The sequence below is a fragment of the Pristis pectinata genome, chromosome 10 (genome assembly GCF_009764475.1).
Source record: "Pristis pectinata isolate sPriPec2 chromosome 10, sPriPec2.1.pri, whole genome shotgun sequence".
In the NCBI taxonomy this organism is placed as follows: domain Eukaryota; kingdom Metazoa; phylum Chordata; class Chondrichthyes; order Rhinopristiformes; family Pristidae; genus Pristis; species Pristis pectinata.
Window position 1 is genome coordinate 29,648,756 of NC_067414.1, and position 23,185 is coordinate 29,671,940.

The window sequence follows — 23,185 nt, forward strand, 5'->3', positions numbered from 1 at the left end:
TAATATCCTCTAATTGAGGCAGCATCCTGGTAAACCTCTTCTACATCCTCTCCAAAGTCTTCCTGTAATGGGGTGACCAAAGCTGCATGCAATACTCCAAGTGCGGCCTAAACAAAGTTTTATACAATTACATCATGACGTCCTGACACTTATACTCTATGCGCCCAGTGATGAGCACTTGTGTTGCCACTTTCAGGGAGGTATGTGACGACATAATATTGCTCTGTTTCTACTGAGAAATTTTAGCCCAGTTTTTTTTCTTTTTTTTGTTGTTTTTTTAAAAATCTTTTTTTGTTTAGTTTCGTTTATATTGTTTACAATTTTTCTTATTGATTTGGGTTTTTTTAAATTTATATAATAAATCTTTTTCTTTCCTTTCTTTTATATTATCTTCATTTACTAAGAGATCGTTGGATCTACAGTTTTTTTTATATTTTATTGTTCTTTATGATTATCTATGCTATGATTGTTATCCTGATCTCTTTGTATTACATGTATAAATATTGATGTTATATATTAATCTGTATTAATTTGAAAGAGTGATGCCAAATGTGGGCAGATTGTTCTCCTGCAGGAGCAGGGAGATGGCATGTGGGAACCGATCCCTCCTCTGCAGCAGAAGCGGTATGCCCTTCCCCCACTCTCACACCTCTTCATTAAGAGAACAATCCTGCACAGACTGCAATTGTTGTGCCGTTGTTACCTTAGTCCCTAAGGGGTCTTCTGGCGTATGGGCTCAGGACATTGCTGCCCCCTCATGAGGGCCCGATTCACCTCCCACAACTGCCTTTGAAGCAGCACGCTCACCAACATTTTGCCAAGAATTGGACACTGTCCTTCAGTTGAATGGGGCCAAAAGTCTGAAGCTGGCTTGTCTAAAGTAATAGTTTCCTGTTTGTTAAGGACATCTGTACAGACTGGAGGAGAAAGGGGCCAACCTTCCAGCAGCTAGACTGCAGCCTCAGAGAGGACAGGGAGGAGATTTAGACTCCCAAATAAATGGGAAAGGCACCAATGTGTTAAATTTCAGACACAGGTGGAATGATTTTTGATTTCTGTGTTATCTGATTTTTACTGTTGATGTAAACAAAACATATTCAACACATTAGCATATTTCAATAATTTCTTCATTTGGGGCAAACAACATCCTTTGTTGTACTGAGGGATCCGTGATTCAATATGCCATTGTGACCCTGCTTTGCCTCATATAGATGTTCTGGTAAATGGGAATGCTGTTGGTAGTGTCACTACCGAAACACACACTGGACGAGCATCTCAGCAGATAAATGCTGGAGGAAACATATCCTGTAAATCTCAGTGTGGTCTGTTTGCTCAATGAAGCTATAAAGGAAAATTTCATGTTATGATAATGTAAATATAATGACTGGCTTGAATTAAAATCAATGACATGAATGTTCTGCATTATATACATATACATTTTTTAAGAATAAAGTATATTTTTGGAAAAAAAATCTTAGGTTTAGCATGCCCTGTGGACATTGGAAGGTGCCTGAGCAGTCTGCAATGAGTTAACTGCCCAGTCAGACTGCCCCAGGGTCAACAAAGTATATCTTCAAATAAAGGTAAAACTAACAAAATAGCAGGGTGTTGTTCTGAGACATGAAGGTTGTAGATTGCACCTTTGAGCTCTAATGGCAGAAATGAACATTGCATGAATAGTGATTTCATTAGACACTGCAAATGCAATGCTGGAATAAAGGCACATGGAAGTGCTTAGACACTTTTGCCATGAACACAACTTTATCAAAAAATGATCATTAAAGAGTTTGCAAAGGGTTATTAAATATGCTATTTGAACAGGCAAATATTTGACGGAAGGAGAATATTGCAGGGAAATTTGAGGTTCGTAGAATCATAGAGAGATACAGCACAGAAACAGGCCCTTCGGCCCACTGAGTCCATGCCTAATATCAACTACCCATTTTCACTAATCCTACATTAATCCTATTTTTTTAATTCTCCCCATCCTTTCATTAACACCATCCAGATTCTACCGCTCACCCTAGGAGCCAATGGAAGCGTCCAATTAATGTAACAACCCGCATATCTTTGGGATTTGGGAGGAAACTGGGGCACCTGTTGGAAACCCACATGGTAGCAGGGGAAATGGGCAAAGTCCACGTCGACAGCTCCTGAAGTCAGGATTGAACCCAAGTCTCTGGCATGCTAGGCAGTGAATTTACCAGCTGTGCCACTGTACTGCTCTGAGTAAATTTAATGTTTACCATTCTTCTTCACCAGAGAACAGATGTTTAATAAGGCACATACTAATTCACCTTTGTGGTTGAATCTAGAACCAGGGTCATAGTTTCATTAAAAAAAAGGTTGCCCATTAAACTGGATATGAGAAGCAATTTCTGTCAGAAGTCTGTAAATCATTGGAATGTTCTATGCCAGAGAACTGCAGAGGCAGATTCATTGACTATATTCAAGGCTTAGATACTCAGATTGCTCCACTACAGGGGATTCCTGGGATATGAGAAAAAGGCAGGAAAGTGGAGTTGAGGCCAAAATCATATCAGCCATGATCTGATTCAATGGCAGAGCAGATTTGAGGGGCTAAATAGTCCACTCCTGCTCCTATTTCATTTGTCTTAGTTCAAGTTAAAAATACCCACGTTCAAAATACCTAGCTGTCATGATGTGATATGAAGTTGTCTTTGAATAACCAATACAATATTCAACTCCTGACCCCCCCAAAGTCTTTCCCCATCAACAAGAAGCAGAACTGTGATGGGACACTTTTCACTTGCCTGGACAAGTGCAGATCCAATGACTGTCAAAATGTTGAATACAATCCAGGACAAAGCAGCCCGCTTCATTTGTACCCATCCATCACCCAAAAAGTTCATTTTCTCCACTACCCAACACACAGTGGCTGCAGTATGTACCATCTACAAATGCAGTGCATTTACTCATATAAGCTACTCTGACAGTACCTCCTAACTCAGTGTCTTCTGCTATCAAGATGGACAAGGAGTTCAGGTGCATGGGAGTACCACCATCACCACCCTTTGCCATACACTATCCTAACTTGGACATATATTCTCATTCCTTCGTCATCACTGGGTTCAAATCTTAGAACTGTGGGAGTACTTTCGCCAGAAGGAATGCAGTGGTTCCAGAAGGTGGCTCACCATCTTCTCAAGGGCATTTAAGGATAGACAAAACATGCTGGATTTGCCAATGATGCCCAGATCCCGAAAATAAGTAAATATAAACTCTAGATTATTGGCTTGGCAACAACACCATATCTCTATATATTGTATTCTGTGGAAACTTCTATTCCCATTGACCACATCCCCAGTTTTGGCAGAACAGTAAAACTTGAAAGGTTGCTATCAAAAGGTAAGGAGAACATAGTCCTGGTGAGAGGTTATCCACATGAAACATTAACTTTGTTTATTTCTCCACAGAAGCTGCAAATATTTTCTGTTTTTATTTCCAGAATCATCAGTTTTATGTTTTCCAAAGCACAAAACAGTCCTGTTCCTACCTTCACTCTAACATTGCAGATCAATGCTTGAGGATGGAACTGCTGCCCTCAACCAGATTCCCGGTGGGATGGCTTCACTTTCCCCATGCCTGTCTTTTGCTTAACAGGGCAATCTTGCTTCCCCCAGCAACTGTCCTCAGTGAACATGACTGGCACCTGCAGCTTGCTGGCAGTGAACCAATGAGGATGACACATGTACTCCCGCTGCCGTCCATACATAAGTCACATTTTGGCTACAATCCAATGTCTAGACCACTGTAGCAATTTTTTTTTTGTAAAACAAGCATTTACTCATTTTCTATTAAGAGTTTTATCTCCTTATAAAATTAATACCTACATGCCACAAATATATGATACTCTAAATTCATAATAGAAATGCTCTTCATTGTAAATGATTTAAAAATATTTAGATGAGCTTATTGTAAAGTCAGCTGTATATTTATATCTCTTATTTAAATTTGCAGCTTATGTTTCTGAATCCTGACTGATTTTATGGGGGAGGGTCATTGCAAATGGTGGGGAAGATGCAAAAGCTTATTAATTCCCTCTTGGCTTAATGGAAAGGAAAAACATTTTAAAAACTTTGCAGAATTTTCAGCACTCCAGCTGTGGTGGCTTAATCTTGTCAATCAGAGTCTGGGGTGATGCGGACTCAGGGGTGGAAATGAAAACCAAATGGAGCTGAGTTCAGCTGAGAGAATGTGGGCAGCAACATGGTCCCTGCAGTGCAACTCCTTGCTGTACACGGAAACCTTAAACCAGAATACTCCAGACTGCAGTGAGCTTGGAGTCTGATTGGGACACTGTGTCAAAAGATTTACCCCCAAAGTTTAATAATTAAAATATAACTTTGTTTTACAATTTATTAAAAAAAATGCATCTTATCTCCTTGCACCTGATGCTGCTCCTCCCAAAGTTATACATTAAGACAATAGAACAAATGATTCCTTGCTCTTAAGAATTTGTCTGTTTAGCTCTATAACCGGTTGCTAGGGACATAGACACTAATGGTTTGGTATGACTCATTGCCTGATTTTCCTTCATTCTGTAATGAAGTGCCTAAAATGCTGCTTACAATAGTCACAAAAGTTCTTGTCTTAGTGTGGGCTGTTGTGGACACAAAGTTATAGGAAGGCATAGTTATTTATTCAATGTCTGATCATTTCTCCTCTCCCTTTGGCCTCCTCCAAGGATACACATCTTTGATCACAAGCTTGATCAGATCCTCAAAATTCCCTTAGTGATCCCATTTTAAGAAGATTTTACTGCTTAATTCACTTCCAACAGAAGATTTTCTCCCCCAGCAATTATTCAACAGTAATCATTTGGAAAGGTACTGAAAAAGGGAACACATGGCTTTTTTTTGCAGATCAGCAAAGTTTTGATCCTAGAGGGTGTTGCATTTCAACATTAATGTTATAGGAGTGCTACAGATCCCTCAGCATTGTACTCCCAGTTGGCTGATTCATAATCTTGTGTCTGTCAGAGCTCAGACAGCTCAATGAAAGGGGACTTCAGGCTATTAATGGGTTTAATGCAGGGAACAATTAGCTAGTCTCTTTTGGATCATTAATTTTATTTCATCTTCCGCAGGAAACCACAATTCCAAATATTGTAATTCCTGATTTCATTCCTACAGATGTTAGTTGGAATTTTTTAACATGGAAACAATGTAAATCAACATGAAAAAATAATGCAAACTGGAGAAAGTGCTTTAAAACAATGGTTATAAAATATACTTTGCTCCTATTTCAGAAAGCAGACATAAGCCGCCAGCTATGTGATGTCAGGAACTTCTGCATATAAGGTCCCCTAAGGAGCAATGATGATGACTAACGAGTTTAGTGAGTGGAAAAACAGTAAAGTGGAAAAATACCATATAATTCAAATTTTTAGCTTTGAGATTAAATAATGCCATTTACTTTCTCTATACTGTTGTTGATTTCAGTCTTTAAAAATATTACGCAACACACTTACATCATTTGCTGTATTCTGAACCGTAAGCTGGCATTGATAAACTGCATAATACATTAGTTTGAATTCCTTCTGTGAGGCTTTCATTTGAACACATTAATTACACCAATGATAGGGCTTATTTCAAATCCAAATGTGAATTAAATTCAGCAAATCCAGTAATCAGTGAGTTGGCATCAGAAAAAATGGCCACAAAAGGTGCTATGTTGATGTGAGAACACAACAGATTCACTAATAGAGTTTAGGGAAGGCATGCTGGTGAATCTACAGTACATGTTCTGACTACATGTAATTACAATGTAGTTGACTTTTAATGTTCGCCATATTAACTTAGAAAGATTCCTACTTGTAAAGTAATTACTGCAGCATGGGCAATAATCGTAGTTTTGCATAGTGCTTGCTCAAATTCCAAGAACAAAGGAAACTTAAAAGAAGATCTCAAAGTATGTAAGTTTCTATTTTTGTATTATTTTTGATGGATCAGCCAATCTGACTGAGAATGGATTTATTCTTTGTAAAATAACAATTAGTTTTACCTGTAGAATTTGAACTTCTGCAATTACTTACACTTTTGAACCACTGAAAAATAAACCCCGACATCATTATTACTGGGTTTGGTTCCTTTATCCCAGATTTTCAGCAGCAAAAGTAGAATAAAACAGTTACCAGCTGCATTTGCAATACTTACCTATTAAAGCATTTTTGTTCTTGTTGATATATTTCCATCAACAAGCAGATGATTATTTAGCAGTGAAATAATGAATTATTATGGCCCAAAATGAAACTATGTTTCATTTCCTGATGATGCCTAGCATATCCAACACAAAATCTGGACTTGTGCACGTGTCATGATTTTGGAATTCTTTGGCATTAACTTCAAGAATTGTATAATCTGATCATACTACAGTTCTGTTTTTCCCCTTAGATTTTCCATTTCTCTTCACCCGCACTGTTCAAAAGATTGGCAGCAGGAGTGCAATTTATAAATCAAAATTCCATTCTATTTTTAATTCCGCATTTCATTCCAAAGGTCCAGGGAATAATCGGTCAACTGCTGGGACTAGTACAATTTTTTTGATTTGTCTGTAAGCTCCAGAAACCACAGCTCATCTGCAATACTTCCCTTAAATGAAACAAAGGAATACAACTTCTGCCAGGGTCCCATCATCTAATACATGCTTTTTTACAAATTAAGAGCACAAAATAAAATTTTAGGCATCTTAAAAAGACGGAGGGTATAAAATTTCACTTGGGTTTGCCTTCAGGCTTAAATACAAATCTGCATCTATGCTGCAACTTTGAGGTCAAATGCTGAGTCCATACTTGGCCCCAAACCTCATCCACAACATAAAATAGATGGTATATTGGACAGTGAGCAGGATTATAAAAAATTATAAAGGGATCTTGATCATCTGAGTAAGTGGGCCAAGTTGTGGCAAACAGAGTTTAATTCAGATAAGTGTGGGGCGTTGCATTTTGGAAAATCAAATCAGGGTAGGACTTTCACAGTGAACGGTAGGGCCCTGGGGAGTGTTGCAGAACAGAGGTACCTTGGAGTTCAAGTACGTATTTCCCTAAAAGTGGAGTCACAAGTAGACAGGATGGTGAAGAAGGCTTTTGGCACACTGGCCTTCATCAGTCAAGGCATTGAGTTTTAAAGCTAGGAGTTCATGTTGCAGTTGTACAGGGTGCTGGTGAGGCTGCACTTGAGAGTATTGCGTTCGGTTTTAGTTGCCCTTCTATCGGAAAGATGCTATTAAACTGGAAAGAGTGCAGAACAGATTTTCAAGGATGTTGCCAGGACTTGAGGGAGTGCATTATAGGGAGAAGTTGGATAAGCTAGCATTTTATTCCTTGGAGTGTAGGAGACTGAGAGGTGATCTTATAGAGGTGCATAAAATCATGAGGGGCATAGGTAGGGTGAATGCAGTCAGTCTTTTTCACAGGGTTGGGGAATCAAGAACTAGAGGGCATGGGTTTAAGGTGAGAGGAGAAATATTTAATAGGAACTTGAGAGGCAGCTTTTTTTTTAAACACAAAGGGTGGTATGTATGTGGAATGAGCTGCCAGAGGAAGTGGCTGAGGCAGATACAATAAAAAATTTTAAAAGACAGTTGGACAGGTACATGGATTGGAAAGGCTTAGAAGGTTATGGGCCAAATGCTAGCAAATGGGACTAGCTTGGATGGGACATCTTGGTCGGCATGGACCAGTTGGACCGAGGGGCCTATTTCCATGTTGTATAACTCTATGACTCTATAGGTGACCTCCACAATTAGCCCACTCCATTGGAAGATGAACAATTATGGACCACGTGTCTTACTGTCATCTTAGGTTTTGCGGCTGGAATGGAGAAGAGTACAGTGGGAATGGGGAAAGTGGATTGAAATATTAAGGATTTGGAGGAGCACTTTAAAAAAAATCAAAGCATGCCTTGTGCTGATGGCTTTTGAAGAATCTTGAATGGAACAACTCCTGACTTCTGCTTTACCTATTCCCAAACAACTTATGCCAGTGGGTATTAAGCAGGAATTGGATTGCTTCTATACAACCTGATTTCTGATTTAGGTCTCCTGAAGGACACCTGAAAAATAGTACAACCCAGTTTTGGGAAGGACATTTTTCAAGTCTCTATTGGGCAAGTCTCTATTGCTGATTTTGGGGCTCCTGTGTTAATTCACCAGCTGTAAAGTAAGTGCAACATGAATCGAATCCTCCACTGTGATTTCATTGTCAGGAACTGAAAATCAACAAATAAGTAAATGGACATAGTTTGATACTCTTCTTGTTGCTTGAAAATTATATTTCTCTTCATTGTAATACCTGCTAATTTAAAAGAAATGAGCAAAATCTCATGGTTCACCAAGCTATTCATATTTTTCACCTACAGGTTTCTTGTTACTCATTTGATTATATCTGTAACACATATGCAATTGAAACTGTGTAAGTTCCCATCTATTAATCTTCAAACTACATCAACTTCAAATTGTATGCAAAATAGATTTTCCATTCTTGCTCCATAGAAAGATCTCTTCTGCTATTGGTTCTGTGGTTTGTTCAATACAGGGTACAACTAATGTTGCCTTTTAATGTATTAAGATATTCCACTAACATTATTTTTTTCAATGGAAAAGTTACTTGTGCTATGTTTAATATCAGTTTCTTACCATTTCATTGGAAATTTTAATGATGTAATTTTTGAAGAAAGGCACATCACAATCAGTGATTAAAGCATGCAGAAATCTGTTTTGATTCATTTAAGTCCTTACAGACAGACATACCATTTCTTAAAAAAATCATGCAAGAAAGAAAAGAATTAACCACCACCTTAAAAAGGAAACCAAATCCATTATTTAATAAGGTTAATACCATTAATTCTAGTTCACAAAGCAACTTGTTCAAAGCACTATCTTCATCATGCTCTACAAGCTAATACATTACGGCACACTTGGAAAAATCTTTTTCCAACATCACATGAACTCAAACAAAGCAAAGCCCAGAGTAATAAATCTAAACGGTGCACCAACAATATTTAGCAGACTTGTTACCTTTTTTGCTGCCTGTTCTTCTTCTACACCATCCCCAATAACAACATATACTACTTTTCTGCCAAACCTTTGCATAATTCGTTCAAAGCAACTTTCTTTGCCTGGAAAAAAATGAGGAAGAGTTCAGGGTGAATTTACCTGAGTAGCGGCATGCTCTTCATCTCGGGCATCTCCAATGACAACATAAGTAACTTTAGTGCCAAATTTGGACACTATACGCTGAAAACAGCTTTCTTTGCCTGAAAAACAATGGATGGCTCAGCCTTTCAACAATAAACCATTTTATTATAGTGTATTCAGTTTCTCTTAAATCACCTTTGAGAACATGCTCAAATATTTTTGGTGACAAAAATAAGAATGATATTTGCTGCAAAATCCTTTGAATTCAGATGAGAGCCTTTATGTTTCTTCTCCTTCAATCCAATTGTAATGATTCAAAACCAGTATGACACCTGTGCCTATTTGTCACTCGCCAGTGGGATCAACAGACTTGATCCTGTCATTATATTCACCCATAATGAATTTTGCACCTGGAAGTTAATCACAATTTGAAACACAAGTGTTCCTGGTATCCAAATAGTAGTTATCCTTTCTTTTTTTTCCCTTCTTATGTGAAGGCATTAACTCATGCTGGACCAGATGGGCACTGCCATATTTAAGGACAACCAGCATACAAATGCCCCAAAATTCTTCTATACAGCAAGATGGCGAAACTTGATGTTACTTTCACCTAAAACTAACACACAGCAGGTGAAATTGGCATTTGGTAGTTATTGTAAATGGGCAATAGTGAATCAGTGTCTGATGTGTTCCAAAGATACTGCTGTGTTCCAAAACCATCAATGGAAGTGTGATGGTGGCTTCAGGATGTGGTGGTGAACATCCTGTCCTGAGTTTTACCATTAAAAGGAGAAGGTCTTCAGCATTTATTACTAACTTTTGGAATATTAATTATATTGTTTCTGCTGTCAAGAATTTCTTAATATTGTACTTCCAAAGCTATTCTTCAGTTCCCTCTTTATCCACTGACCGCTTTTTGGGAAGGGTGTTTTGTACATTTTCAGTGATTCCCTAATCTTTTTGTTGGATTGGGTTGTTTTCTGGGATGATGGTACCCAAAACAGGATCGCATTGCACCTGTTTTATACTCTCCTATGCCTCTAAAATGGGCACCATAGGCTAAAGTTGCTAGTCCAAGTTGTTACTTCTTTCTGTGTGGTTTGTGAAGTTTCATTTCTCTTAACAGAGTCTTATCATCCCCTGTATTCTACTTAACTTTCACATGTAATTAACTGGCATGCTTGATGATATAAAGGTAACAACTTACCAATATTACATCAGTTCTTCATATAGTAATTTCTAATTATAGTTTCTTTATACAGTGACTACATAAATTAATGCTAACTCCTATGCAGTATCTATCCTATTAGCAAACAATCTCTTGTAGAGTCAGGGTTTATACTAATATTAAACAGCCTCTCAAGCAGATGGCATTTGTAGTAACGTTAAACAGCTCCTCAAACAGTCCGCATGTATAGTAATATTAAAGCAGTCCCCAAATCTGTGGTAATGTTAAACATCCCCTCAAACAGTGATATGCACTCACAGATCACTGTTAACTCTTTTTCAGACTGTAGTTTCTTCAAGGCACTTTGATAATTTTAAGCAAGTGTCCAAAAATTAACAGCAAATGATACAACAAAACAAAATAAGAGGCTTATCATAACCCTTTATACAAATCATATTATAAAATAAGCCCTCTTCGAAAACATTTTAAATAAGCATTTGGTGCCTTGTTCAAAGCAAATCGTATTGGAAAAATAATGTTCATGTCTTACACAGTTGGAGTCTTCTGGTTTGATGGTTAGATCATTTTTCAAAAGGTGAATTAAAAATAAGGTTAAACCCCAAACTGATTTAGAACCATTAATATTTAGCCATTTACTAGGTGTAACCCCAGCTTTCCTAGCTTGGTACACAGGTGACTTTGTCTTCTCTAAGTTTCAATAGTAGCAGGTACCTTCAATTTCCTACATCATGTACAGACAGAAGTTCCATAGTAGGGGTTCTGCAGGCAACTGATGATGCAAGTCAATTGTTTTGAGACTTAAACTTTTGAAAGACAGGTTCAAATGCTGTTTATTTATTGAAATATCCTGTTCAAAGTTAGTTGTTTATTGAACTTACAGCATTTGATTTCGTGACTGATCTGGAAGGTCAGAATAATTGTAGACACAAGAGATTGCAAATGTTGGAATCTGGAGCAACAATTTGCTAGAGGAACTCAGTGGGTCGAGCAGCATCAGTCCCAATGCAGTGTTTTGACCTAAAACATTGACAATTCCTTCCCTCCCACAGATGCTGCTCGACCCTCTGAATTCCTCCAGCAGATTGTTTGCTGCTCCAGGAAAATTGTGGGCCTAGTTACACCCTGCCCATGGGCTTGGTAAGAAGTGGGAAGGAGTGAAATCATTTAGGACCTGGGTAGGGAATGGCTATTTCTTGTGTTCTTATCAATTATTGCATCTGGCCCAAAAGTAGCCCGTGGCATTGGAGGGGATAGGGCTTGTGTGGTGGGACAGAAAGAATGAGAAGGAAGATGTTCTCTCACTGGGACTTTATTTAGCATCAGTATCACTGAACAATCAGGATTCTTTAATGAATCTGGGGGTCTTGACCTGCATGTTTCACAGATCATAGCAGGAGACCAGTAAAGGTGATGGCAGGAGTAATTTCCTTAGGCATCTGATAAAGGGTGCCGACTGAGGGACCCAGGACATGGTTGACTGGAGACATTTTTCTCATCCATCACCTACTTGTCAGTGCCCAAGTTAGTCTACGGTGGGCCTGGGCAGTGCCCATTGGTACTTTAGTGAACTGCAAAACCTTTTACTCCAGAAGTATTGCAAAGGTCACTTGCATCTACACTTTTGCTGGATGATTCTGCTAATCCTTTTGATTCAACCTTAAATAAAACTAAACATAAATGGGAGATGGCCTTTATAAACTTATTGAACTGCACTACTGATAGCATATAATTACCTAGATGTTAGTAAGTAAATGTTGGTTGTGATAACTAAAAGGTGTGCCCTTGTGCCCTGTGATCTAGTACAATCACAAATGAAGTTCCAGTGATTATCATTCTGAAAATATTCTCCGATGAATCCTTACCTATTTTTGTTGCACTGTAAATATTTTCAATGGGGAAAACACCACCTAAGCTGTACAATAGGACTTTGGCAAGTGCTGGTACAAGTTGCGTTGTAGTTACCAAGACATTAATACAGTTACTTCTGCAACAAACAGAGACAAACAAAATCAGCAATACTCCTTGTTACTTCAGTACTGAAAAGTTATTCGTTATCAAAAAAAGTGAGATTCAGGTTGATAAGCTGCTAACTGCTCAAGTCCCAGTTCAGCACATAATCTAAAAGCACACAGTTCACAGGAAATGCTGCATCTATGAATGGTGCCATAAACTGAGATCCAGCCTCTAAGAACGTAGGAACTTTTAGTACCACAAGCCTGTTCTGACATTTGAGTGAAATCATAGCTATTTTGTGCTCTTTCTCTCCACATCTGCCTGTGTCCCAAATCTATTGACAAGTTGATTAAGAGCTGACCCTCACAATTTTTTATTGATGAACCACAGAAAGCATCCTATCTGGATGCATCATGGGTTGGTATGGCAACTGCTCTGCCTGAGACCATGAGAAACTGCAGACAGTTGTGGACAGAGCCCAGTGTATCACTGAAAGCACCCTTCCCTCCATGGACTCTGTCTTCACTTCTCACTGCTTCGGCAAAGCAGTCAAAAATAATCAAAGACCCCCCCCTCCCATCCCACCCCGGACATTGTCTCTTCTCCCCCCTCCCATTGGGCAGAAGATACAAAAGCCTGAAAGCATTTACCACCAAGCTTAAGGGCAGCTTCTCTCCTGCTGTTATAAGACTATTAAACGGACCTCTTGTATGATAGGGTGGACTCCTGACCTCATAATCCACCTCATCATGGCCTTGCACTTTATTGTCTGCCTGCACTGCACCTTCTCTGTAACTGTACACTATATGCTGCATTCTGTTACTGCTTTTCCCTTATATTACCTTGATACACTGATGTGATGAAATGATCTGCACGGATGGCATGTAAAGCAAAGTATTTCACTGTACCTCAGTACATGTGACAATAATAAACCAATTTACCAGTTTACTAATTTAGCAATCTCAGATTTAAAATTAACCACAGATCCACCATCATCATCTAGTTCTAGTCACAGAACAACGATGTAGCTGTGTCCCAGAAGCTTCAGCAGCAAGCAACAATTATTCTTATACAGGAATTTCCATTATTTCTAATGAGAGTTACTTTAAGGTAAATCCTACCTTGAACTGATGATTGAGAGTGATTTAAGTGCATTTGACAGCCAGGAATCTGTCAGAGCCTCAACCTCAGCCCTTAACTGAAGCCAGGCATCTCTTTTTGCTGGACCAAGTAATCCTAAAATAAAACAGAAGGAAACATAACTAAGAAATGTGCAGTGAGAATATGTTTGCTAAATCTGTGCCCCAGTGTCAGAAGTTTCCAGTCATGCACCAGATATATGTGGAAAATCATGGATATAATACCCCATATTTTGTTTATATATTGTTGAGTACCTGGAAATTTTTGGTGCAATAACTCATGGTGGTGTTTGATGCAATTGCCTAATCAATTTCTCTGCAACTGATAGTAAAGTTGGATATTTGAAACATGTAGGGTGGTTTACATGCACCAAATGTAAACATGACCCATGGTTTCCAGTGGAAATCAGAAATAGGCCGTCCAACACTGTGGTGTGCAGCAATCACATAAACGTGTTAGCATTTAAAGGCACACTCCCTATGGCAGCCAAACAATGGTAACAGTTGTCATGGCTGCCATGGAGGGGAGAGGCTGAAGGGGACAAGGAGAATTTAGAGAAAGGGACACAGAAATCCTCTTGAGGGCTACATGCTTGGAGGGAGCTCTTGTGCATCAGGAGGTGGCAGGGAAGAGCCACCAACTCAACAGTTAGAAGAGCCTGCCAGAAGCAGGCTGGAGTGATCTCCTCCAGGAATGTAATTCCCACAGCATGGAGCAATGCTGAAGGAAGTTTAATGATCTAACAAAATATGTTGAGGTGAGCTGCAGATCACTACAACTACCAATCCCTCTCTCTCTCTCTCTCTCTCTCTGTCACACACACACACACACACACACACACACACACACACACACACACACACACACACTCTCCCTCTCTCACACACACGCACACACACACACTCTCCCTCTCTCACACACATGCACACACACACAGACATTTCCTACATACCAGCCCTCACCCCACCATGACACTATATGCCCTAACCCACCCCTCACCCTTCCCCATACAGAGGTCGAACCTCCAAAAGTAGATAATGAAGAGGTGTCTGTGTCTAACATCTCCTCCTTTCAGGCTAATATCATGAGGAATAGGAGGGAGGGGGAATCACCTGCACAGGAAATGTCCCACACAAGTTCACTGGGTTGGAGACCACCTTCTTCCTTACAGACAAAATAGCCACTATTCTTTCATTTAAAAAAATACTTTTAAAGTACAGTTTAAAATTATATTTTCCACATTCTCTTTTAGATTCTATCTACAAATTATTGATGTTGCTTTGAGTAGTCAGTAAAGAATCAGATCAAAATGAGACAATATAAGAACATTAGAAATACAAGACTTTTAGAAATAGGAGCAGGGGAAGACCATCCTGCCCCAAGTGCCTCCCCATCATTCAATAAGATCACGGCTGGTCTTCTGCCTCAACACCACCTTCCTGCCTTATACTATATTCTTTGACTCTTCCAATATCCAGAAATCTGTTTTGAATGCAATTAATGACAAAGCTTTCACATGTCATTGGGGTAGACAACTGCACAGAGTCATCCCCCTTTTAAGTGAAGAAATTTCTCTTCATTTCAGTCCTAAATGACTGAACCCTTATTTTGAAGCTGTGGCCCCCCCCAGTTCTAGACTTCTCAGATACGGGAACCATCTACCCCACATCTAACATGTTGAGCTCTCTACGTATTTTGTATGTCTAAATGAGGTCACCTCTCATTCTTCCAAATTCTAGAGAGTAGACGCCTGGCTTACTGAATCTCTCCTCATATGAGAGACCTGCTGAGATGACCTCTTTGATGCTGTGGTGAGGTCCGATGGCTGGTATCTTAGACCCGCAAAATCTCAGCTGGCCCTGTAAGTTGGTTCATGAATAAAGCACCTCTGTTAATAGTTCAGTTTATCAGCTATTTCCAGTAAGTTAGAGGGTGAATAACAGAGATGTTGAGACATGTTGTTAGAAGTGCAGGTTGATCAAACTATGAAATTTAGACACAGGATCCCTTCCAACTGAGAAGACAATGTGATGTGTAAATCAATTGAGACCATGCACAATGGAACAAATAAAACTGGCTAAACAGCTAGATTTCCAGGTAATGACCTGTCTAAAGAATGGAAATAATAGAGGGAAGAGTTCACTCTGTAAATTGAGTTGGTTCTGGCAGATAAACCAGAACACATGATAGTAAAAATATTATTGTATCTCATTGGTCACATGGGGACAGAATTGTACCAAACTATAAAGCCTTCAAATGAGACCCTGGAAAATGCATTAGATGCACTACAAGCACATTGAGATCCACCAAGAAATGAACACAGTTAACCTTTGATGGTTGTACACAACTGGGAGCAGGGAAAATCCTTTGATACTCTCTTAAGAGAACTAAAATTGCTGGCACATAATTGCAATTTCACAGATTTGAAGAATTCACTTGTCAAGGATTGTATTATTTGTGGAATTCAGGAAAACAGCCTGAAGGAACGGCAACCACACAAACAGTTAACTTTAGAAAAGTGCATGCAGTCATGCAAAGGAAGATGGTAAATATCGGATGGCCAACAGAAGGAAGTAAATGTGATGATGGGTGAGAAGAAAGGTAGAGAGGGGGAAGTACAGCTAAGGTGGTTTAAATGTTGCAAGTATTGTAGGTGCCAACATGAATAGCTGAGAAAAAAATGCCCTTTTATGGGAACATGTATACATGATCTGGATAGGTAAATCACTTGTGCAAACAGTGCACGATGAAAAATAAATCTTTAGTCCAGGGAGTGACTGAGATGAACTGAATAGTGATAGAGAAAGGGTCAAATTCAGACTAACAGTTGAAAACCATTTCCCAGTGCCAAGCAAGGTCATTTATCCGAGTCCTGGGAAAAAGCCATTAGACACACCTACATCAAGATGTTGATTCAATGGCAACCAGTGACATTTCAACTTGATTTAGGAGCATAGTGCAATGTCTTCCTGAAGCAAGCCATCAATCTCCAGGTGATGCAGTTGAAACCAACATGTTGGCATACAACATGACCAGACTGAAACCTGCTGGAAGGTTCTCTCTTAAGGTGGTCAATTCAAAGAATCAAGAGAGATCATAAAATAGAAACGTACTGCACAGAACTGAAATTTGCTTCCCTGAACTTCAGTTGCTCCACTCACAGAAAACAAATACCTCCTTGTTCCAGATGAGCAGAAACAGGGATAAACTTAAAGACTAATTGCAGAGACTAACTAAGACAGAGGTACAAACCCCAGTGGATGGGTCTGGCCCTGGCGTTAGTACCCAGCTTGGTTTATGTTGACAAATCAACTGGAAAACTGGAAATTTGCGAGACCCAGAAGACAATGGAGCTCTGAAGAGGAGTCAATTCCATGATGATAGAAGATGTTTTGACATATCTGAATAGAACAAACATTTCTTGTGTGCTGGGTAGAAAGAATAGGTTCTGGCATGTAGAGGTTAATGATGATGGTTCATATTTTCCCTCTTTTAATACACCATTCAGGGGATAGGAGAAAAGGATGTCATTTGAAATCATCACAGCACCAGAGGAAATCCAATGAAGACATTGATATTGCACCTGAATATCTCAGTGGTGTAAAGACCAAAGCAGACGACATCTTGGTCTTCAGAGATGGGATAATTATGGATGTTAGGAAGTGACTGGAAGCTGAGTGCCCTGGTGAGCAGGAGCAGGGAGAAGCAGCAGAAGTTGAATGAACAGAAGTTTAAGTTCAAAATGAACTCTCCTTCCCAGGTCACATGAAATATTCTGAACTCAGATCCAGGAAAAATCAAGGTAGCAGAGAAGGTGCTGAGCCCAGCAGATACAGCAGAAGTACAACAATTTCAAGGGCTCTTCATCTATCTGAACAAGTTCCTGCCCCAAGGGTGAGTGCGATGTGTGAGTTACTCAGACAGATGCCCAGAGAAGGATGTAGAATGATGCTGGTTGGGTGCCCACAGGCAAACAGTGAAACAAATGAAGGGCATGGTTACAGCAGAGCCTGTGTGGTGATACATTGATGATGAGAAGGAGCCAAGACTACAGGCAGATACCCCAGAAAAGGGTCATGGAGTATTGATCTTGCAGGAGGACAGCCAGGATAAGATAAGATAAGATCTTTATTAGTCATATGTACATCGAAACACACAGTGAAATACATCTTTTGCATGGTGTTCTGGGAGCAGCCCGCAAGTGTCGCCACGCTTCTGGTGCCAACGTAGCATGCCCACAACTTCCTAACCTGTACGTCTTTGGAATGTGGGAGGAAACCGGAGCACCTGGAGGAAACCCATGCATATACAGACAAAGTCTGATAGATGTGGAGATGCTTTACACACAAATTGAGCAGGATTTACTTGTTGTGATCTATGGTTTGGAGACATTTCATCAAATCACATACAGGAGATGTGCAAAGTGAACATAAGTCACTCACCATCATTACTGTTAAGGCCGTCAACTGAAGTTGGTGAGAACGCTTGTGAGGATCTAGGCTTTCAATGTACACTCAATAAGATTCAGTACTGTCTAGGCATAGACATGCATGCAGCTGACCCACTTAGCTAAGCCTATCTCCAGGACATAAGACATGCTGAGGATCCTGTGCCAGAGTCAACTAACATGGTGAGGTATATTCCAATCTCTATTATTGAAGCAGGAGATTGAAGAGGCCTCTAGGCAAGATGATATGATGCAGCCCCTGATTCAGAGAGGGTAGAAAGAGACTCAGTGTTTTCAGACCATACTTACATGTGAGAGATAAGGTGGGTATTCAAGTGATAGGATCTTTAGAGGTAATAGGGTAATTGTTCCCAAGATATGAAGCATCAGCATGTTAAAATATGTTCAGTCTTTACTTCTGGAGTGTGCAGTTGGCTTTGCAAAGTGAGAGGAAGTGTCGACTAGCCAAGAATGAATGGAGAGATCTGGGACTGTATGCAGAAATGTGAGATGTGCAGATCCCTAGTAAACAGCTAACCAAAGGAAACACTCCACCCTCACTATGTCCCAGTCAGACCCTGGGCAAATATTGGGTCAGATCGGTTTCACCTAGATGGGAAGTTATATCAGGTGACAGCTGATTACTTATCAAATTTCTCGGAGACAGACTTAGAAAACTCCCACTTCATCGACAATCATTCACAAGGCCATTGTACAGTTGCCACAAACAGCACCCCTGAGGTACTGATAGCAGATAATGGGCTACAGTTCAGAGCAGACAACATTGTGAGGTTGTTAAAGGACTGGAGTCTGATATCCAGACAGCATCACCTCACTTTCCACAGAATAACAGAAAGGGGGAGAATGCTGTGAAGGTAGCCCAGGAACTGCTGAACCCAAACAAATGGATGACAAGCAGTTCTGTGCAGATCCAGATGAACAAAAACTCTCCTCCCAGACTGCTAGGCCCAGGAAATGTATGAAGGCAATAAAAGATGGCCAAAAGAAGACAGACACACTACTCCAACAGAGGTGCAAAGACTTGGCACTGATAAGAAGTGGTCACATTGTTGGGATGAAGCCCACATCAGACTAACACTAGACGTGGCAGAAGTCAGTACTGACTTGACACACACCATTCCCCCACTATGTGAGGCCATAGCAGAGGTTGTGGGTATGTCCCATATTGAAGCAATAGGCACTCTCTTAGAAAGACCACTGAGAAGGTTTGTCTGACTGAAGCAGATGTGAAGATACCAGAGAATGCATCCCTAACCCTGCAGAATGAGAACAGCATAGCCCAACAGCATGCCCTTGGGAAACTGCAAATGCTTAGGACCAGATCAAGTTGGCCAATCTGTCACCCAAGTATCATGAGGACTTTCTGCCAAAGTAAACCACATAGGGAGTGGACATGTGGATTTTTTTCATTTGTCTTTCATTATTAAAGAAGGGATCTAACATATGTATCATATATTTCATACTGTTGAGAATAATTGTTTCTTTAATGCAGCAATCCCTTTAAGAATTGTTTCATGTGACTACTTACTGCTACTGCTACAGTGTTTGTTGAAGGAACTTCCAGATAGAGGCTGTTTGAAAGAAAGTAACAGTGAGGGTGCTGGCTGGCTATGTAAGCTGCTTCATACCTTTGTTGATAGTGACTATTTCCAGTAGCTTAAAGAGTGGATAAGGGAGATAATGAGATATAGTGCTTGTGATAATTTTGCACGTGGTGTGGTAAATATGGTGGAATTTCAACTGCAAAGTGTTTTGAATGACAAAGATTTAAGACAAGTGATGGAAGTGATGACAAGAACATTTTTTTCAATGGCACTGCTGAATTGGATAATTGTGGACAATAATAAGGAAAACAACATCTTTAAATTTCTGTTGTTTGAAGAAGTATCAAGTCTCAGCAGACAAAATCAGACTCACCTCCTACATTGTTTTTGTAAGTGTTATATAGTTCTTTTACACGCCTGTAACGGAAGGCTAGTTTTCTCATCCAATCGACACCTCCTCTCACACCAGTTGCTAAGCAGAGGTTTGCACTGGTGGCGGCTGCATGGAAACCATCAGTTGCAAAACTGTAGGTACTGCAAATAGAGCAAAATAACATACATCCATCATTCAAATCCTTGATTGGTAATATTAAACTTGTGACAGGATAAAATCCTACCTTAAATCTTGTCCATTGTCATCAGAGGACACATCATCTATATGAACTTGATCACATTCCTGTTAAAAAATAATCAAATCAATAAAACAGAAAAACCCTCCCTCTGCTGAACTAATTTTAAATGTGGTTACTGTTTTAAGTCAAGTTGAATTCAACTACATTTGATAAGAGATATCTTTATTAGTCACACGTACATCAAAATACACAGCGAAATACATCTTTTGCGTAGAGTGTTCTGGGGGCAGCCCGCAAGTGTCACCACGCTTCTGGCGCCAACATAGCATGCCCATAACTTCCTAACCCATACATCTTTGGAATGTGGGAGAAAACCGGAGCATCCAGAGGAAACCCACGCAGACATGGGGAGAATGTACAAACTCCTTACAGACAGTGGCCGGAATTGAAACTGGGTCGCTGGCGCTGTAATAGCATTACGCTAACCGCTACACTACCATAATGCAATTTCAGTCATATTTTGCACTATAAAATACAAGATGCTTGGTTCAAGATCATAATTATGCAACTCTGCAGTAATTTTAAATGTGGTTACTGTTTTAAATCAAGTTGAATTCAACTACATTTGATAACGCTATTTCAATCATATTTCTCAATACAAAATACAAGGTGTTTGGTTTGATCATAATTATGCAACAATATATTAATAGATCTTGTTCAAGTTTCCTACCTTCAATATTTTATCATTTTTATCATAAAAGTTCTTCTAATGATGTCTGTTGTTGATTTATATTGCATTGATTGTAGACAGAAGCAAAACTACATACTTTGGTTAATTAAATTTATGTATTTATCTATTAATATTTATCGATTTAAAACTACATAGGTCAAAGAAAGCTAAGAAGTACAAGATTCCGCTGGAGAAGGAACCATCATCATGGCAGTTTGGTCCAGACATTCAATTGTTATGTGATTGAAAGTGCTCCTTGAAAGTGACCCTAATATACATTCCACAACCATCACACTGGGCCCTACATTCCTGGACATGATCCTCCGCAGGTCATCCAGAACCATTAGTCCCCCAGCCTCAAATCCTGATCTGGCCTCTAAACACCAGCCCTGTTTGCATCCTGACCTCCTGGAGCAGGCCTCCATCCCTCAACAGTGCATTTTCCTTCATATCTTCTGTATCAGTAAAGGAAAAAGTGTAATCCTGGTTCAGTAGTACCCGAGGTTTTGGAGTAAACCTATAACGGGTGCACCAAAATCTGCAGGAGATTCTAAATATAAGGAGAATAGGATCCTCAAATCACTGAAATTACAGCACTGAATTTACAGCTCATCATGTCTGTTCTGGCCACAAATGGATTTTCATTTACTTCCTTAACCCAATTCTTTGTCTTTCGCCCTGCAAGATATGCCTTTTTGAGCTCATCAGAAAAAGACAGTATTCAACCAGGAGATGGCGGAATTGTTACACCTTTCACAACAATTGGCTAATGTACATTTCAAACATTTGGCAAAAATGATAGCTATTGTTTAATTCATAACTTTATTGTGGCAAATAAAACATAATTTATAATTGTTTAATATGTATCATATTGTTTATTATAGCATTTTTAATAAAAAAGGCAGTCAATAATGTAGTTAATTGTACCAACATGCAGCCAGCAGAAATATGATTACATTGTGCTAAATTGTATAATCTATTGCTGAATGGCAGGGGACCCCATTTTGTTGATTGAAACTGATTAAAACATAAAGATATCCTGTGATCAGCCTGTACTCCCACAACATTGCATTGCGCACTGAAGTATTTATTTTGGTGAACACTATGGTGGACATATGCAATCAGCATTGTTCATTTAAAACACCAAAAGAAAATTAAACTTCCTGTCTGATCATGCCATATATTTTTTGTTCATTGATTTATTGTGTGGGATGGTTATATGCTTGTGAAAGTTATCTTGGAAGAGCCAAGATGCATTTTCATTGTCCTTGTACATTACTATTGTCTGTTAATGGAACCCGATGCATTGGAACATCATGAACATTTCTGTTAGAGACTGAACAGAGAACCTGAAATTTAGAACATTATGTTAATGATGGTTAGTTATCAGAATCCTGTAATAAATGAGTGTCAGGGACTAACGTTCACTACCATGACTAATAAAGTATCAGCAGTGTGGAACAGTGTACTGCTGTTTGCAAAATAAAAAGAGACCATCCACAAATCATTTTAATTTCTCAATCAAACTAAATGCCTGGTACTGCCTGACCTCAAACCTTAAGAGCTATATATCGTTCATACGGACCCAATAATTTACTGCATATGAAACTGACCTCAGCACAGCTGAATCAATGAATGTTCTCCACAAATAAGTGAGTAGAGATTAGAGTAACATTCCCGTACCAATAGCCAAATATGATGAGGTTAAGCAAATATGGTCCCAAGTGTCAAGTAACTTAATGTTTAATATACAAGACTAATGTCTTACTTAATGTTTTTTGTTGAAAATTATATATTAAAAAACATAGAGGAAAAATGAATAAACTGTTCCAACTGCTGTACCCCAGAAGTAGAGTTATTGTGAACCTTGTGATCAAATATCATTTAAGTGACACAACAAATATTAGCTCTTCACTGTAACACTCACCACTATTGCTTATTTTTAACTCCCTCATTAATATAGAAACCATATAAAACACTATTATATGCATTTTGTATCCTTCTCAATTGACAGCCTTATGGAGCAGGGATCTGCTGCAGTGAGTTGAAACACCATGTAGCACATGTGTAAGAGTTGACAGAGGTGCAGGAAGAGATTGATGGAGAGAGTTGGATTTCAGGTCATGGTGGGTACATGGAGACCCTGCTAATCCTGAGCACAGGGGAGCTCTGTAAGTGTGCCCTGGTTATTCTTAGTAGCAACTTATAAGTCATGTTGTTTTTGCATGAGGCCATTTTAATAAAGTTTTCTGTACTATAGTTCAGTTTGGCAGTTTGTAATGACAGTGAATGCCTGGCAATATCAAAATCTGCTTCACTGTCTGGATTATGCGAGTGTGCACTGTTGTACTGCTGGAGATTTCTTCATAACAGGCTGTGAGAAAGCCAGAGCTTGTGCCTAAAGCAGGCTCGGCAGTATTTTATTTAGAT

At 39.3% G+C, this 23,185-nt stretch overlaps 1 protein-coding gene across 6 annotated transcripts in view; it reads right to left on the reverse strand.

The window, feature by feature from the left end:
• eya4 (EYA transcriptional coactivator and phosphatase 4) overlaps positions 1-23,185 on the reverse strand; it is a 343,216-nt gene that overhangs the window by 8,278 nt on the left and 311,753 nt on the right. For 5 of the 6 annotated variants that reach the window (XM_052024458.1, XM_052024456.1, XM_052024459.1 and 2 more), the window contains 5 exons: positions 20,071-20,129; positions 19,827-19,987; positions 13,423-13,537; positions 12,211-12,332; positions 9,040-9,140 (listed from right to left, as the gene is read on the reverse strand). In XM_052024458.1, coding sequence (XP_051880418.1) covers positions 9,040-9,140; positions 12,211-12,332; positions 13,423-13,537; positions 19,827-19,987; positions 20,071-20,129 — 558 coding nt within the window. Of the gene's footprint in view, positions 1-9,039; positions 9,141-9,177; positions 9,279-12,210; positions 12,333-13,422; positions 13,538-19,826; positions 19,988-20,070; positions 20,130-23,185 lie in introns of all 6 variants that reach the window. The other variant, XM_052024460.1, reaches the window with a different exon arrangement.